General features: G+C 57.1%; 2 protein-coding genes across 2 annotated transcripts; both read left to right on the forward strand.

Moving 5' to 3' along the window:
• Window positions 1-7,683: 7,683 nt before the first annotated feature.
• On the forward strand, window positions 7,684-10,655 carry CRYBB3 (crystallin beta B3). Its single transcript, XM_059827627.1, has 5 exons — window positions 7,684-7,785; window positions 9,210-9,328; window positions 9,490-9,622; window positions 9,759-9,901; window positions 10,490-10,655. The coding sequence occupies exons 1-5, from the start codon at window positions 7,711-7,713 to the stop codon at window positions 10,653-10,655; spliced, it is 636 nt and encodes a 211-aa protein (XP_059683610.1). The 5' UTR covers window positions 7,684-7,710.
• A 3,914-nt stretch (window positions 10,656-14,569) lies between these two features.
• CRYBB2 (crystallin beta B2) lies at window positions 14,570-17,433 on the forward strand. Its single transcript, XM_059827625.1, has 5 exons — window positions 14,570-14,623; window positions 15,401-15,519; window positions 16,452-16,584; window positions 17,008-17,150; window positions 17,265-17,433. Exons 1-5 carry the CDS (start codon window positions 14,570-14,572, stop codon window positions 17,431-17,433), a joined length of 618 nt encoding a protein of 205 aa, XP_059683608.1.
• Window positions 17,434-18,164: the final 731 nt, after the last annotated feature.

Consider the following 18,164-nt stretch of genomic DNA (forward strand, 5'->3'; position numbering starts at 1 on the left):
TAACATTTGATCTAGGAGTGCTGTGTACCAGAAAAGTCCCCTCACTGTTGAACAAAGACTACAGTTCTACGTTAGGTGTTCAGCAACTCCGAAGTCTGACTGTTGGTAGACATGTAAGGCTGGGCTTTGTGTTTGTTTATGAAAAAAACAATTCTAATCAAATTTATCTTTTTTGTGAAAAAATAGTAAGCTCCTATTTAGAATGAAGTTTGTGGAAGGTGAGAGTGAAAGAACAAATTATGTTTACTGCCATATTGAAAAAGGAAACTTGATTATTTTTTGTAAAATGTATTTTTGATTGGCTTATATTTACATGTGATCTGCTGACCTAGCAGATGAATATAATTTTTAGATGAACAAAATGTTAACTTTTGTCACTCTTGAAATGGTATATTCTGTGTTTTGTCAGCATGTGGAATAATTGCTTCATTGGAATGTCTTTCCTAAAAAGGATCAAGCAATAATGTCAACCAGTTCTCTTTAAAAAAAATAAAAATGTAAATAGTGTTTTTATAACAAAAAAGGAAGGGAAGAGGGAGGATGTTACACTCATATCAGGGTTCCAGTTAATTGTTGAATGTCACTTTAATAGCAGTTTGGATAGTCCCACTTCATATTTTTATTCATTAATCTGTAAATAGCAGGTTTAAGTTTTTATTTTTATGCTGATTTTGTGGGATAACAAAAATGTGATCTTCAGTTTCTCAGATGATTTACTTTTCTTCTTTTGGTAAGACTGATGCTATAATAGTGGTATAGATATCTCACGCATAACACGGGTGTTATGAATATCACTAATATCTCAAATACGTTCATATCTTTGAATACAGATTCTGAAATCAACCAAGATGTCCATTTAAGACATACTTTATTCTTTCCCCAAATAAGTGCTCTTTTCAGCAAACCATTAAAAATGTAGCCCAACGAGGGAGGTTATTCTGTTGTGTTAGTATTCCTCTCGACTCGACTAAGAAAGCAGCAACATAGAAGGACGAAGCGAGAGCGTGGCAGCGGGGGGGCTGGAGCGGGAGCAGACGCTGCTCCTCGCGTTGCACTTCCCGTGTCCTGCTGATGGGCTTCTCTAGATATTAAAGATAAAGCACCAGCACTTGAACTCATTTTCCTTTTTTGTTTTTTTGGTTTTTTTTGTTTTTATGATCAGTGTTTCAGAAAGCTTGATTTACGTGGGGTTACCACAATGGTGCATCTGCTAGCCAGAGTGGCATGCCTGGTCTGCTGTCTATCAAGCTTGTAGCTGCCAAAACCATGTGCCAATTCTTCTCAAGGAGGAGTCACAGATGAGGTGATTTTTAGTCCCAGTCTGCTCGTAGGAAATAACAGCAGTATGTCAGGAGACAAGTCCCATATGCGCCTCTCTCTCTCCCAGATTTAGTTCCGGTAGCAGCTCCCTGTACTTAATGGAGATGAAATGAATAAATTTCTCTTACGTAAAACATCTTTACTTGCTGCTTTGCCCTATTTCACATCAGAGCTGTTGCCACTGTTACAGTTTTACAGCCCCTTCTGCTACCAGTTAAGAAACGATCACCCAAGATTTCTGCCGAGCGTTTCATTCTGTGTGGCTTCTAACCCTGGGCAGTGGGAGATGGACTTCCATTTGAATGCAGTTGGCCAGACTGTTAAAGAGCTCCTCTTAGCTAATTTTAAAATGTTACACATATTTTCTTCTTTCCTTTTCTTTAAATGATGGTGGAAAAGGCGACTAAGATAAGCTTTGCATATGTATCTTTTGAGATACTGGTTTTTATGGCAGCACTCAAGGGTACCATCGGTTGGTTTTATACCACGTGCGACACGCACACTTCGGTCAGCCCTGAGCAGCAGCGTTTGCAGGTGTGAGAGGAGAATGGTGATTGCTTTTCTTCCTCAGATGAAGCAGGGCTTACTTTAAACAGTATCTAGAAATCAGGTAAATTCCCCCTGCTTACGAGAATATTTACACAGGCTTGATTTTCGAATTCAGCAGGTCGACAGTGTTGCATTACCAATCGTTGGAGGATTTACTGGTTCTTGGTCTAATAAATGAAGGCCAGAAATTCTGTAACTGCAGTGTTTGCTCTGTGTTTGAGGAAACTGAGGGGATTAATACTAGGTTTCCACAAAGCCCTTTGAATGTGTATGCATTTCCACATCTGCTTGGACAATGCACTGAAACTTACTGTATTTAGTAGTTTAACCTACTACTGAGAAATGTTTAATGCTTAAATGTCTAATTAAAAAGCATCTTTAGAATGTTGTTGAATGGGAAAGTGTTTTTTCTGCTCTATCTTTTCTTTATATTGTACATGGATTAAATATCTACTTCCTTCAGGTTATCGCTATGTAATAAAAGATACATAAATATGTTACTTCTTAAATGATAGAACATACTGTAATACACTTTATATAATTCTATTTTAATTCCAAATAATGCTTGTTGAATTTCTTACGCTTTTACTTTTGTTGCCACGTACTTTTTTTTGCTGTTAGTACAAGATGGGAGTGAACTCTTGGCTTCAGCCCTTCCTTCAGGTATGCTTTTTCATTCATTACTGGAACCTGCCTTAGAGCAGGTCTCGACTGTTGTCCTAACAGTGTCTGAGTAATAACGAACGTGATGGAGATCCTGGCACTCCCTGTGGAGTGCAGTGCCCTCGTCCCTTCCATTACAGCTGCTCAGCTTTTTCTGCTCGCTTAAAAAGCTGCATCAGTAGAGTGATGTCTTTAAACCTGAAAGTATGTGGTTTGTGGAATTTAGAAATACTTTTTTTTCTGATTGCACTTCTCTCGTTATCACCAGAAATCCTCCCTCCGTCTTAGTTTGTCGTTTGGGGATTTCCACAGCCCTTCGTTTCTTTTTGTTGGAATCCCCTGTTGCTGATTCCTTCCTTTTTTATTTTTCTGTTTGCAAATTCACCTTTTTAAGGCCTGTGTAGCTTTAGTTTGAGTTCTTTAATGTGAGTAGCTGTTCATAGTCTTGCTGCTTCAGTTTTACTTCCTGCAGAGAAAGAGGCAACGTTTCTGTTCTTCAGCCTTTGAAGTCTGAAACCTTCTTTTAAAGCGCTCCTATAGGAATTAACCCCCCCGCCTTTTTGCTTGCACAAAAGTTTGCTTCACCCGGTTACTTGTTTGCAAACAGTTATTGGCAAACTGCTAAATGCACTGTGTGTCGGATTTATAAATGCGAACTGTTAAATCGCCCATTTCATCTGGCACAGCAGCATCAGTTAGTTTATAACCTTTAGCACTTGTGCAAACACGCTGAAATACGCCTCCTGTCCTAGGTATTAAACTGAGGATGTGGTTTGATGTCAAGGTGTTGAATGGAGAGCTGATGGACCAAAATAGCTTAGTGGGGATCAGGGCAGTTCTAAGACAAATATCATATACATAGTTTAAATACAATGCTCTAAAAGTCTGCACCCCAGTAAAAGGCCCTTCTGTCTCTACGCTGCCTTCTCCTTACTATGAAAAAAATCTGTTGCCGATTATACAGTATTGCTGCCCTTCGTGTTACTGCGTGTAGGAAGCGAGAGCACATTTGGCAGACACTTAACTTGATCCTCTGCAGCCCGAGGAACTGCGTATCCAGAACTCCTGCACTCCCAGCCCAAATATGCTCTGCGTGTGTGTGACACCCCGAATGCAGTCAGAGTGGTCCACGGAGGAGAGCAGGATTGCCAGCGTGGACTAGGCTGCGTCTGGTTTGTGAAAAACTGTACAGTCAGTTGAATGTGGTATTTTGGGAGCTGGCTGTGTGTTCCACACGTGGTGCGGTGGAAGGGGTTTGCTGGTCACTTACTGCAGATGTCTGACTTCGAACAGTAAAACCACACTTTCTCCTGGCGTAGCTTGTTTTGCGGGGGGATGGGGAGTTTCACCGTGCTGCCATGCAGTGTGGCTCTTCCATGGAAGGTGCCTCCAGGTACAGAAGCTCCTGGAGCCGTGTTTTCAGCACTGTTGCTGCTCCTGCCAAGCCAGCCCCCGTGAATGAAACAAACTATTCCAGTAAAAGCATAGTGCTGTCGCCATAACTGTGCTCGCATGAAGAAGACGCTGCTGGTCAGAGATCGCTGTCTTCACCTTCCTGAAGGACACTTGTGCAAGCCCGTGGTGTAGATGCAGCCATGTGGCCTGCAGCCCACCCCGCATCCCGAGGTGTGCAGGATATGTTGGATAAGTCTCCCAGCCACTGCCTCCGGGGTGAGTACCAGAGGCAGAGGTCTCGCTGTCCTCAAATAGGAGTGTTGTGAAGGAAAAGCAAATGTTTGTTTTCTCATCGACCTGAGCTCTGCACTCACAAGAGCTCTCAGTTGTTGTTTTTCCTAGATCTTCATGTGAATTAAAGGAACAAAGGTGGGCTTTCTGGGAGGACAGGGCCTTTGGGGCAGAAACCAGCCTCTGTGGAGCTTTAACGTGGATTTGGGGATACGGTGCTCTGAAGCCTGTCACCTGGGACTGCAGCGTCCAGGAACCTCTGTCCAACCTAGTTCTGCGAGCGCTGGTACGAGTGGAGAGGGTGAATGGTGGGCACCCTTTCTGCGGTGGGGTTAGAAACGGGTTCCTGGCACGCCCAGCGCCCCGTGTCCCCCTCTCCCCCTCCCGCGGCCATCCTCTTAGCTCAAAATATTCTTGTGAAAACATAATCTGAAATAACTCTTGATTCTTCTGGTGGGATTTGGAGGAGGAGGAGAGACAAGGTCTAATGGCTAATGGATTTTTCTCTTTCTGTGTTAAACATGATAGTATCAAGCCTGTTTTTAAAGGAGCTGTTGTATAGATTAAGATTTTATATCATTCCACATAGCCTTATAGAGTATGTAAATATGGGTCACAATAAATATACTGTGCTATAGAAAATATTTTGTACTACATAGTTTCCTAAGTAATAAAGATATTTTGGCTGTTGTGTATTGTGCTGTACAATTACAATTCCAGTTCAGCTTTACCAGATAGTAAGAAAAAAATCTATTTTCTAACACTATACTGTAAGCATTTCTCAAAGGGATTTAAGAGGCTGACAGCAAAAGGAAATTGAGTTCTGTTAGGAAGACAAATCAGTGAGATGTAGTGCCCCTTCTGTCATGTTTTTGCAATCGCCTTATCCATGTGCAAGCTCCGGCAGTTTGGGAACTGGCACTGCAGCCACCACCGAGCTAAGTGGAACGGGGACGCTGGCAAGGAAGGGACTGGTAAGAAAAATTCTCTATTTCTAATCTGTTGAAAACAGATGCTGCTGTGTTTGGTAAAAGAGACAAATCAATCCATTCCACGCTCTCCTTTGAGTCCTTCTGTCGAGAAGTGATTTTATATTTTACAGCCGAGTGGTTTCATATTCAAAGAAAAGAGGAAAATGTGAAAAGGAACTGCCATAAGAATGGGCTATGCCCACACTGTCCGTGCTGGGCTCTTTGTAGGTACAAATGTCACTTGAATAATGTCAACAAATGAGCTCGTATTGAGCTGTGCTGCGCTGCGCTGCCGGTTGCACTTCGTGGTTAGCTTCCCATTGCTAAGACCCTTATCCCGCCCCACCTCGACAGTCGGAGCTGTGCAGCATCCCGCGGGTGGGCTCCGATGGCGAAGGCAAATCTCCTTTGGAGGTGATTTGTCTCGTCCTTCGTCAGAAACTGCAGCAATGGGCAGTGGTGGAAAGGAGTCCATTGGCGACGGAGCGCAGCACTACGCCAGGCACTCTGCGGATCGTCTCTGTTGTACCGGGCTTGGTGCGTCACGCCTGCTCCGTGCCGGGGCTGACCCTCCCCCAGAAAGCCGCCAGCGTGGCCGTAGGTCAGTGAGGGGATGGGATGAAAAGCCTTGCCATAAACGGCTCGAACGTGGGGTACGGTACAGCAAACAGCAGCAGAGCGCTCCATGTGGGGACTGGCGCGGGTGGGACAGTTTTCCGGCCATCTGCCCATTCAAGTTTGTCCAACCTGGCCGAGTGGAGTAGCTTTTTGGTAAGTTTGGTAAATGTTACATGTGTAGTTCTTAGTTTTAAGACGAGACACTAAGAGCAAGTAGAAAACCCTGTAAGAGCAGTAGTAAATGGAGATGTATGCAGTTGAACGTAGCTTAGTGTTGCCTGAAGAAGAGGGAATTGCACCCACTACCAGCGAAGTAAAATGCTCTCAGCTTGGCAGCTGGCGTGGAAGGGCTGCGCTTCCCCCTGTTAGACCACGCTTTGCCCGTGAAGATGGATGAACCCATGTATGAGGCACCCAGAAGACCCCGGTAGTCTCCTCGAGCCCAGGGCAGTGTGTGTGCCCACCTGCTCCCGGCAAACACGCAGGGTAGGGAGATGAAGTGGCGTGCAACGAAGGAGAAGGGGCTTGATGGAGAAAACGTTCCTGGTACGGGTCAAAGCTGAGGTGAGAACCCGAACCTGGAGTGCCAGTCCTGCTCTCCTCCTGTGGTACCAGCCGTTCCCACCTCCCCGCCGTGCTTCCAGCAGAGCCCCCGGGAGCTGACACCAGCCCCGCGTCTCGTCTTGCGTTCGAGCCCAAACAAGCTGTAAATATTTTGCATGGTTTTTTGCTTTGCGCGGGGCTTGGTTTCTAGGCTAAACCCTCCTGTTAACTGCTGATGGGAGAGTTTTCCAGAGAACCTGGCAAGAAGCAGCGTGAACGTGCTGATGTGAATTTCGACGTTAATCTTCTGTAAATCGAGTGGCACATTTTTAAGGGACAGCCGGGAGAAATCTGAATAACGTTTCCATAGCGCGCTGCGAGCCCGCGCTATTGAGATGAAATCTCATGGATGGAATTCAGTAGACGCAGCTGCTGTATCAGCGTCCAAATAATGTGCTGTTCTGTTCAGAAACAACCCATAAATAGCAGGGCTGCCCGCGCCGGCCGGCAGAGCAGAACCACGCCGGGAGAGGTAGCGGTGGCACTGCTTGGACTGGAAGGGGCTTTAAAAAAGAATTAGCATGTCAGAGTCAAGGTCTCGCTATAGCGAATGTTTTGCTAACGCTTGGCGAGAAGCGATGCTGCAGGGTTTTGATTAAGGACGCCAGTTAAACTCGGTTTCTTTTATTTGTCTGCTATCCTCTCAACAACTCCTTGCGTTAGCGTGGCGAGAGCAGCTGGGGAGGCGTGTTCGGCCGGGGCTTCCTATTCGAGTAGGAACTTTGTGAGCCGTTCCTGGAGAGCAAGAGGAGGCTCTGGCTGCCCTCCTACCAGCCAACGCGGCGGCAGCGGCTCCAGCTGCCGGGGTCTGATGCTCCCCGGGACGCTGGGCTGCGGGAGCAAGGGAGAGCTGTCAGGTTTACCTTAGCAGGGAAAGATGTCAGCTGCTGGAAGCTGAAACCTGGCAAATTCCTGCTGGAAACAAAGGACAGGCTTTTAGATACGAGTTTGATGAGCAACTGGGCCAGCTGCCCAGGGTCAGAGAGGGATCCCGTGTCACTTGGAAGATGGCTTGGTTCGGTTGTGGGCTCTCCGGCCCCACGGTGATTCCTGGGTGAGGATGCAGGGCCCACGTGCAGGAGGGAGAGGAGGATGGATAACGGAGCGCTTCCTTCTAGCCTGGACATCCCTGGGGATTTACAGCTGCTGCATTCAGGGGGGACTGTATTACCATTTGCTGCCTGTTCCCATGCCAGCTTCATCTTTTGTGTTTTATTCAGTACTTTATAATTTAAAGGCTGATACCTCACATAAAAGCGATGCTGTGTTAACCTCCTACAATTTGGGTTTTCCAGGCACAATGACTGAGCAGCAAAGTCCCCCCGAGCAGATGGCGACTGGGGAGGGTGCTGGCGAGCGAGGTGGCAATTACAAGGTATACTGGGGGCAACTGGTTACGGACGGACTTTGGGCGATGCTGTGGGTCACCGTGCATTGCAGCGTGCATGCACCAGGCTGGTACCGGTGTCAAAGCACTGTAGATTGTACTGGGGAAGCAAGCGGCCTCCGGCTCTCCTAATGCAGCAGCGCGTTAGTGTCACCGCTCTGATCAATCTGCTCCTCGCCCACCGAGCTGAGCTGCGCGGGGCTGCGGGCCCGGGAGGGGGGCTTCGTCTGGAGGGATTTGCTGCTGCCTGGCAGGAGGAGACGCTGCTCGCTGCGTTTGTGGCTGCCAAGTATGTTTGCCTGCCGGTCTGGCGTGCAGCTGCGCAGCGTTTTAATCCAGGAGATAAAGTATCCCGTCACGGCGGGGATCGGCTGTAGGTTTGAGCAGTAAAACTCCCTGGGCGTTTTTTTAGGGTATAATTCTTACGCCTGTAGGTTGGTTAGAGGTAAATCAGCTGTGGGTGTTGCAATGGCTGCAGCCCTCCCCGCAGCTCGGGAAGCTGAGGAAAGCTGCTCCCGGCCAGGGAAGGCTGGAGGTAGGAGCAGATCTTGCAAATGGGGCAAAGAGGTGCCGGGAGCTTGGGCTGCTTATTGCTTTGGGGTGGAAAGAAGTTCCTGAGGACCACGGGTGTCACCTCTGTCCCTTGATACCCCTCATCATGTGGTGTCTGCAGGAGGCTCTGCCCTTGTCCCGGGCTCAGGGGTTTCAGCTGGGACCCCTTTGGGGCAGGGGCCGGGGGGTGTCTGGTTGCCGTGCTGACCCGCCTGGTCCCCGAACTGTGCTGGGCACCCTGGGCCCTGCTCCCCGCTGCCCTCCGGCTGCTGGCGCTGGCTTGAACTCATCCTGCGGCTCAGCCCCGAAGCTCTGCCGAGAGCGGGAGGTCCCGGGGAGACGTTGCGGTCTGTGCACCTGGCAGGGTTTAGATGAAAATGCTGAAAAATGAGCTCGTTCCAGGCCAGGCCAGGGGAACGAACAGGTCTGGAGGGAGCAGCGGGAAGGAAAGGATGGGCTATAACCGGACCGGGGGCAGGAGACTGCAGCCCACAGCCCCAGAGGTCTCGGCACAAACTCTCTGCATTTTTAATGCTGTGTTTGAGCTGGTCAACTTGTTTTCAGCCTGCCACAGATGAAATATCAACTTGCGTTTTACCAAGCAAACATCTTTGGCCAATACCTGGCTGCAGAGCGAAGCCCAGGAGCCATCTGTCGAGGCAGAGACACGTGGCAGGATCCAGCTCTGCCGCGGGACAGGAGCGACATCGCCATGGGGCAGTAGGGATGGAGGGGACACGGCCGGAGCACTTCGCTCTGCTGCTGCTTGCATTTGCCAAGAGGGGGGGTCCCGCACCGGTGTAGGGTGCTTCCCCCCTCAGCGTGGCTGCGGCAGCCAACAGCGTCTCTCCCCACTTTAGATCACGATCTACGAGCTGGAGAATTTCCAGGGGAAGAAGTGCGAGCTGACGGAGGAGCTCCCCAGCATCACCGAGAAAGAGCTGGAGAAGGTGGGCTCCATCCAGGTGGAGTCTGGCCCGTAAGTCCGGAGTGTGGAGGACAGACAAGCCCCAGGGGGGCAGGGGGGGGCAGGGAGAGCATCCCCTGCATCCTGCTCGTGGGGAGCAGTCCTGCCTTGTGCTGGGGCGCTCCCCCCGTGCGCGGGTGGCCGTGCTGTCCCCAAGCCCTTGTGTCCCGCAGGTGGCTGGGCTTCGAGCGGCAAGCCTTTGCTGGGGAGCAGTTTGTGCTGGAGAAGGGGGACTACCCGCGCTGGGACTCCTGGTCCAACAGCCACAGCAGTGACAGCCTGATGTCCATCCGCCCCCTCCATATCGTGAGTAGTGGCTGTGTTGGGGTGTCTGTGCCCCCGGGCACAAGCAGCATGGCCGCAGCGATGGGGGGCACCAGGCTGGGAGGGTCTTGGGGGGCTGGGGTCATGCAGGGCAGCCCTGACCCCTGCTTCCCTCCAGGACAGCCCCGACCACAAGATCCACCTCTTTGAGAACGTGGGCTACACCGGGCGGAAGATGGAGATCGTGGACGATGACGTCCCCAGCCTCTGGGCCCATGGCTTCCAGGACCGCGTGGCCAGCGTCAGGGCCCTGAACGGAACGTAAGGACGGTGGTCCTGGGGGCATGTGGGGACACCCCGAGGAGGTCCCATCTCATGGCATGGTGGTTGGTCCCCCCGGGGTGGTGGCAGGGACGCCTGGCACAGCTGCTGCAGCAGGGACGGGGCAGCTGTCCCCACGATGCTACTTGGGCCCATCATGTCCCTTGCTCCCTCCCCACTGCCACCTTTCCCTGGCCCACAGGGAGTGAGGGGGACCGAGGCAGCGTCACTAGGGCTGTGTTGACGGCTCCTTGCCCTAACCCGGGGCTCTCCTGAGCACCGCTGCAGGAGTGGTGGAGCCGTGGCCCCTTCTCTGCCCTGGGCTCTCCAACCCCTCCCGGCACGACGGCATTTCCCACCCGGGCTCTGCAGCCGCAGCCTTGTTGCAGTGGCACTTGTGGTGATGGAGCAGCGGCCCTGGGCAGCGCTGCAGAGCATCGCATGGCTGCGGTGGGCAGCGGCACTGCCATGGCCTCTGGGGAGGGGTACGGGGATGCTGCCCTCCCGCTCTGGGGGGGACGTGCCCCCTGGGCGGGGGGCTGGAGCTGCCCCCGGGGCACTGCTGAGCGCTGCCTCTGTCCCCTGCAGGTGGGTGGGCTATGAGTACCCCGGGTACCGGGGCCGCCAGCACGTCTTTGAGAAGGGCGAGTACCGCCACTGGAACGAGTGGGACGCCAACCAGCCCCTCATCCAGTCCGTGCGCCGCGTGCGGGACCAGCAGTGGCACCAGCGGGGCTGCTTCGAGAACAGCTGAGGGACGCCCCGGCCCCCGCTGCCCCCGCTGCCGCCCGTGCTGGGGGCGGGCTGACGTGATGCTGCCGGCTGATGCCATGACCTTGGTGTTTTTTTGTGCAAAAACCTCAATAAAGCTCTGAGCTGGAGGCTGCCGGGGGCCTGCCTGGTCCTGGGCTGGGGTCGTGCTTTCAGGGGGGTGCAGTGAGTGGAGCCAGGGTCTGGGGATGGTGAGACGTGGATGGGTGCCATGGCAGTGCCCCCAGCATCTCCCGTGCAGAGCAGAAGCGGAGAAAGAGCGAGTATTTGTAGTGTTGCATAAAGGCTGCAGCTTTTAAAAAATAAGCCCCGGCGGTGCCGCGGTGCGGAGGCGAGCCCTGTGCCGGGGGCAGCCCAGCCCCGCGGGGTGGTCTCGGGGCACTCGCCAAGGGTTTTTCCCGTGACTCTGCCCCTTCTCAAAGCATCTCCCTGGGCTGGGGGGAGCTCTGCTCCTGGCTCCTTCCCCGCTTTCCTCAGCCCTGCCTGCTCCGCTGCAGGAGGGCGTCCAGCCCAAAGGGCACGGTGGTGGCTGGGGGTCCTGGGGGACACGGCAGCCACGGGGGCAGTGGGGTCGGGGTGGTCCCGGGAACAGCGGGGATGTGGAGAATGGCTGTCCCCGGGTGGTGCCAGGCCTTGTGCACCCCAACGGGGGACTCGCCCCGTGGGGTCAGGGCTGTGCCCGGCCTCAGCACCCTGCAGGGCCCCCGACCGGGCCCCGAGGAAGCTTTCCCCCAGCACCCGGGGTTGTTGCTCCCTGGGGATGGTCTCTCTGACGTGTGGCAGCTGTTCTGGTGCCGAAGGTGGGGGTTAGGGGCCCCTCTGGGCCACGTGCCCCGAGGATGCTGGCAGGGAGCTGGGCATCCCCGCACTGAGCACCCTGCGCCGCGCAGGTAGAGGTGCAGAGCGCAGGCAGAGCCCTGCGGTGGGGGCTCAGCGGCCGCGCTCGGGGACCCCCCGGGGCTGGCGGCAGAGACGGGAGATGGGCTCGAGGCTGCCAGAGGACTTCGTGCCTGTCACCGAACGGCTGCTCCAGAGCTTTTCTCTTTTGGCCTGGGTTTGCAGATATTAAAGGAGATTGTGTGGCCCTGAGCGGCAAAAGCTGCTTCCAGGACAGCCCATGGGGCGGCCGGGACCCCGGACGGCTGCGGCTGCCTGTGGCATCGCCACTGCCCATGGCTGCGATGAGCTGAAACGGGGCCGGCAGAGCCAAGGGGAGGGAATCGCGGCCCGGCGGGAGCCGTGCTGAGCACCGTGTCTGCCACTGGCTGAGGTGTGCGAGGGGCCAGGATGTGCCAGACAGCAGCCGCAGGGATGCACGTGCCCTGCACGGGGACCTGGGGCTAGTCCACGGGGGTCCTGGGCCAGGGACCCCTCTGAATGAGCCCAGGAAGATGGGGAGGGCAGTGGCTGGATGGGAGGTGCTGCAGCCGGAGGCACAGGGAATGGAGAAGGATGGTGGCAGGGCTGGGAGCGTTGTAGGCACTCGCTCACAAACCTGACCTGCCAAAACCTGTCTGTGGCGTGGCGTGATTTCTTGCAGAGCCGCATGGTCGCCCGTGGCCCCCACAGCCCCACGAGGCCCCATCGCCCACGGCCGGGGCAGCTGCAGACAGTGGGGACGGACCCCTCTGCGTGTCACTGCCAGGGCAGGCTCTGGTGGCAATACCCCGGCGGAGGTGGCCCTGTGTGCGGCCGTCCTGGGCGCTGGGGCTGGGGAACGGCCAGAGGTGCTGTTGGGGGGCTGCAGCACGTCGCTGGGGCTGGCGGCACGTCTGCTGCGGGACCTCCATGCAATGTTGTCTGCAGAAGAGAGCGGGTTTGTGCCACGTTAACACTCTGTGACACTTGCTGGGGTGACGAGGGGGATCCCGCTCCTCCGGGGGGTGAGAGGGGGCTGTGGGTGCTGCACAGCACCCAGGGAGTCTGATAGCTCTTGTCATCCTGCTCCCCCCACCAGGAAACTCACTTTGCTGCAGCCGAAATCAGCCCTGACGCGCCTCCCCAGGTCAGCTGGCAGCAGAACACCAGCGAAGGGGTTTTGCTGCTGCCCTTAACCCTCAGCTCACCCCTGGGTGGGTGCTGCCCGCGCCAGGCACAGCCCAGCTATGGGGACGCGTCCCGGGCTGTGAGCCCCCGCCGCGGGCCTCGGCTTTGTGCTGGTGTGATGGAGGTGTGATGTTGCTGTTCCTGCTGTCCCGCGGGGCTGGGACTCTTCTCCGGGACCTCAAAAGGGTGGGGGTGATGGAGGAGGAGCCCGACACTTGGCACTCGGGTGCCCCTGCGCTCAGGCTGAGGACGCTGCCCGGGTGCTGCCCCACTGCGTGGTGCCACCAGGACCAGATCCTGCCCCGAAGTCCCGGGTCGGCCGCGGGAGATGGCAGCGGGAAGGGGGTCCCGTGGTGCCCCCAGCCCCAGGACCCTCGCAGGGTCCCTCTGGGGCGGCACCGGCACTGGCTGCGGGGCGCGGGCGCTCCCTTGCCGGGGCTGCAGACGGGCAAAGCCAGACATTTACCAGTCATTTGCAGGCTCGTTTTATCGCGCATGGGAAGAGCCAGCTTCAGCAGTTTTTGTTGGTTCCAGCGGCAGGGCAGCTCGCCGGTTTGTTGGAGGGATAAAGTCTCTGGCTCCAAAACTCCTGAAGCAGGGCTGGCGGGCGCTTTGTTTGCAAGGGCCGGTCTGGGTCTTGGCATGCGTTCGGCTGATGCATGCAAACTCCAAATCTCCTTGCCAGCAAACCCAACAAAGCAGGCGACTCGAATGTGAAAGCTAATGAAATAACTCACCGACTTGGTGTTTGGGGAGACAAAGGCTGTGGCCAATCAGCTGACCTTGGTTTTCATTGGGTTTTAATCCAGCATTCTCGCTTGGAATCATGCTTTAACTATTTTGTAAATAGTTTTGGCACCATTCTTCTGCAGCTCGGTATAAATTCCACCTCTCGGCCCCAGCCCTTCACTGGCTCAAGCGGGTACTGGTATAACTGGTAAGACTTTTCAATTTATTGTCCTCTTTTTTGTCGTCGCCTCCTCCTGACCCCCGGCGCCAGCGCTCCCTCCCGCAGCGCCGGGCAGAGGTGGCAGTGGGATGCAGGCAGGCGGGGGGTGAGCCGCGGGGACGGTCCTGTCCCTGCAGCCCAAATCGGGTGCCCAGCTCAGGAGTATTGCCGCCTGGCTGGGGCTCGGTTTCTGTTTTATTGGGAATGAGCCATTTTCACCTGGTTTGGAACTGCTCAGACACGGGGAGTCCCGCTGGGCTTGAGAATGAGGGTCCTTAGTAGGGGCGGCTGTGCCAGGTGGAGCTGGGAGGGCTCAGCACCGGTGACCCTGCACACGCATACATGCACACATGCACACGCGCAGCCGGGGTGGGTGGTGGGAGCCCCGATGCTTCTCCCCATCACCCCGTTCAGGCCCCCACGTGGGACAGGGGCTCCTCGGCTGTCACTTGCCAGGAACCACCTCAGTCCCGGCTCTGCCAGGAACATCTCGGGAATGTCCTGGGCTCGCGGATCCCCTTGCTCCGGGCTGGAGACCCTTTGCAGGTCCCATCACGGGTGATGCTGTGCTGGGACTGTCACCTGGGCTCCTCCTGGGCCTGATCCTGGGGAGGTTTGTCCCACGAGCTGCTGAGCAGCCCTGAGTGGGGACTGGCCCCGGTGAACACAGTCTGTGCCCGCCCTGCCGCGAGCCCCAGCTCCGGCACCGCTCTCCCTTTTCCGTGCAACTCAGCAGCAGGGAGCAGCCAGCAGCCGAGCGCCGGGTGGGCTGTGGGGTACGGACAGAGGGCACAGACGCGGGGCGGTGGGCACGGCCGTAGGCACGGTCCTGGGTGCGTCGTCGGTGGCCGCTTTTAACCTGCTGAATTTTACTCCCAAGGCAGTGGACAACCCAGCTTATGATGGCTTCTGAGCACCAAATGCCAGCCTCCAAGCAGCAGCAAGCCAGCTCCAAGGTCAGTGTGTGACTCGCCAGCTCTGCAGCAGGACCAGGGCACCCTCAGCCTCGCCGAGCGCCCAAATCATCCCCCCGGGACACCCCTGGGGAGCAGCTGAGCTGCCATGATGTAGCCCCTCGCTAGCACCCCGCAGAGCTCCCGGCGGGTGCCAAGTGTGGCTGGCTGCGGTGCCGAGCCGTTTGCAGAGGGACGAGGGGATGGGGAGCGGGGCAGCAGATACACGGGATTTTGCTGGCATCCCATGGCCCCGGTGCAGGCGGAGTGGTTGGGAAGGGATCAGCTCCTAATCTCCCACCACCTCTGCAGACACAGCAGGTCTGCCCCCCGCCGCCCCGCTGACCCATGAAATCTGTGCTGAGCTGGCGGTGCTCGGCCCCCGGGGCGGCTCGGGTGCCTCCCACTGGGTGCTGGGCACCCTGCTCGCTGTGTCCCACCGGCGCTGGGATGCTCGAGCCGGAGCCTGGCTGCTCAGCTGGTCGAAGCCTGGTGTGAGTGCTGGCATCCCTCTGTGAGCAGCACCAGGGCGCTGGGCTGGCGCTGGCAAGGACTCGCGGACATACAGGAGCGAGAGCTGCATGCTCAGAGGGATGGAAACGTTGGTTCATGCTCGCAGGCTCGTTAAAAGCCACTGAAGCACAGGTTTTGGGGGGCAGCACGAGGTCTGGGCTGCAGCAGACGAGGGGCCATGCTGAGCTGGTGGCCGGGGACAGTATGCGCCCCCCCCTCGCGGTGCCAGGGGCGGTGTGCCCCGCTCAGGTCTCCACTTTCTTCCAGATTGCCATCTTTGAGCAGGAGAACTTCCAGGGCCGCTGCCATGAGCTCAGCAGTGCCTGCCCCAACCTGAAGGAAGCCGGCGTGGACAAAGTGGGCTCCATCCTCGTGCATTCTGGACCGTACGTGCTGGGGGGGGCTGGGGGTCCGCAGTGTGCGCAGGAGGGAGGCAGGGCCTGGGACGTGGAGGGGGTCTCCCCACTGCCAGCACCCACACCTTACCCTGGATTTCACGTGGCCGACGCTGCTGTGCTGCTTGCCCACCTCGTCCCGGCGGGTGCCCGGTGCCAGCGGGTGAGCAGGGGGTGACAGCGTCCCTGGGTGGGCTGATGTCCCCCAACCCTGCTCGGCGGGAGGGAGGCTGGAGGGTGTGGGCATGGGCACAGACCGCGGTGCTACCCCTAGTTTGGTTTCCTTCTTTTTGGGAGCAGGGACAGGCGGGGATGGCACCCCCTCGGCGGTGCGCGGTGCTGCCGGTGGCACCATCGACCTGCTGACCCCCGTGTGCGCTCTCGGAGAGGGGCTGTGCTCCCCAGGCTGGGGGCTCTGGGCAATGGGGAGCCCCTGAAAAGCGCCTGGGGAAGCTCCGGGGCGGGTTCCCTGCCTGTGCTGCACCCAGGAACAACGGGGCAGCTGCGGAGCACCCTGGCAGGAGCACAGCCACATCTGGGACGTGTGGGTGATCCCGTCCTCTGCGGGTCCCCAGGGACCAAGGATGGGTGGCCACCACATCTGAGCATCCACGCTGGCAATGCCGGTGCTCCTGCGGTGCCGTTGCCAGCAGAGACGGGGGACTGGCTGTGCCAGGCCTGTGCGTGGGACAGAGGCATTGCTCCACAGGCAGGGCTGCCCGCTCCCACGCTGGCACCGCTGCCGGCACCTCACCGGGCACCACGGTGCTCATTTCCACTTTCCAAGAAGGAGCAGAGGGGCCTGCGCGCTGCCGGGGCGCACGGTCGGGGGCTCAGCCTGAGGGCGTTCGCTGGCATGGGTGCCCGGGGTGCCGGTCCCCGTGCTGCTGCCCGTCTGAAGCCCGTCCCCTGCTCTCTTCCAGCTGGGTGGGCTACGAGCAGGCAAGCTGCAAAGGGGAGCAGTTTGTGTTTGAGAAGGGGGAGTACCCCCGCTGGGACTCCTGGACCAACAGCCGGAGAAGCGACAGCATCACGTCCCTGAGACCCATCAAAGTGGTGAGAGCACCCAGACAGCCACTGCCCACCCGCCAGACCAAGGTCTGCAGCCAGAAGTCTTCCCCAGCCTTCCCCCGCCCCCCCCAGCCCCGCGGGCGGAGGGCCACCCCCTCCTGCGCACCCTCGCCCCAGCCCTCGGGGCCCGGGGAGCCGGTGGGGGGTCGGAGGGAGTGCGGGGACGGGGGCAGTGGCAGGTGACCCCAGAGCAGAGGACGTCTGCTGGTAAGTCTGGCAGTGCCTGCAGCGGGTGCCGGCTCTCTGAGCTGGATGGAGGGATGCGGAGCACCCCGGCATTGGTGGGAGCGGCGGCATGTGGTGCCAGCCCCTCGCCTCGGTTTCCCCAGAGCCCTGGGCTTTGCCCCCCCACCCCAGCCCCAGGTGCCGGTGGCCGCTGACGCCCTGTTTCTGCTCTCCCCGCTGCAGGACAGCCAGGAGCACAAGATCGTGCTGTATGAAAACCCCAGCTTCACCGGCAAGAAGATCGAAATCATAGACGACGATGTGCCCAGCTTCCATGCGCACGGCTACCAGGAGAAGGTCTCATCCGTGCGGGTGCAGAGCGGCACGTGAGTACCGGGGCCGGCGGGACCTGGGCCATGCCAGAGCATCGTGCGGCTGAGCAGCCTCGGCTGTGCTGTGGTCCGGGCGATGGTGTGTGACCCCCGTGCTTGCCTTGGCAGGTGGGTGGGATACCAGTATCCCGGCTACAGGGGCTACCAGTACCTGTTTGAAAAGGGGGACTACAAGGACAGCTCAGATTTTGGCGCTCAGCACCCCCAGATCCAGTCAGTCAGGCGCATCCGGGACATGCAGTGGCACCAGCGCGGCGCCTACCACCCCACCAACTAGAGCCCCTGGCCCGTGCCGGGGTGCGGGGAGCGGAGCAAGCTTTCCCCCGGCCGCCGCTGTCTCCCCGCGGCCTCGCCTCCCTCCGTGTGATGCACGCCACTGCCGAAGCAACTGAATAAAGCTTGGAGTTTCAAAGTCCCGGCTCTGGCCCCTTCCTTCCCGGCGGGGCGCTGAGGGACCCCACCAGCGGGATGCCCCTCCTGACCCCGTGCTCCTGGGTGGGGAGGGGGGCCCATTGCCGCCCCCCAATGCTCTCAGTGCCGCCCGCATCCCACCCGCCTCCCGGCCGCCCGCTCATCGCCGGCGGCATCGCCACGTTCACCGGCCAGCGCTGACAGACCAGAGTGCCCGGAGGGAGGTGAGCAGGAGGGACGGGAGCGGCTCGCCTCCTCCGCAGCCAGGACCCCTGGGGGGTCCGGCCCAACCGCGATGGCGGTGGGGCTCAGCCCTGTCCTGGGGACCACGGCCAAGGGTGAGCAGCTCTTCCGCAGCCGTGCGTCCCGCTGTGGCCGGCAAAGGCATCCCCGAAGAACCGCGGTGCCAGGACGGATGCAACAACGGCTGGGGGGTTCGCCCTCCTGGTCAGGACAACTCCAAGCCACATAATTGCTTTAATTATTAGGCATTGTAAGTTTTAATTAGTAATAATGCTTTAATTTAGCATTAATAATGCTAAAGAATGCTTTAATTATTTGCATCGTAAGTTGGGCAAAGGAAGCTGTCGAGTGCCA

This window comes from Gavia stellata, chromosome 21 (genome assembly GCF_030936135.1).
Source record: "Gavia stellata isolate bGavSte3 chromosome 21, bGavSte3.hap2, whole genome shotgun sequence".
Classification (NCBI taxonomy): Eukaryota; Metazoa; Chordata; class Aves; order Gaviiformes; family Gaviidae; genus Gavia; species Gavia stellata.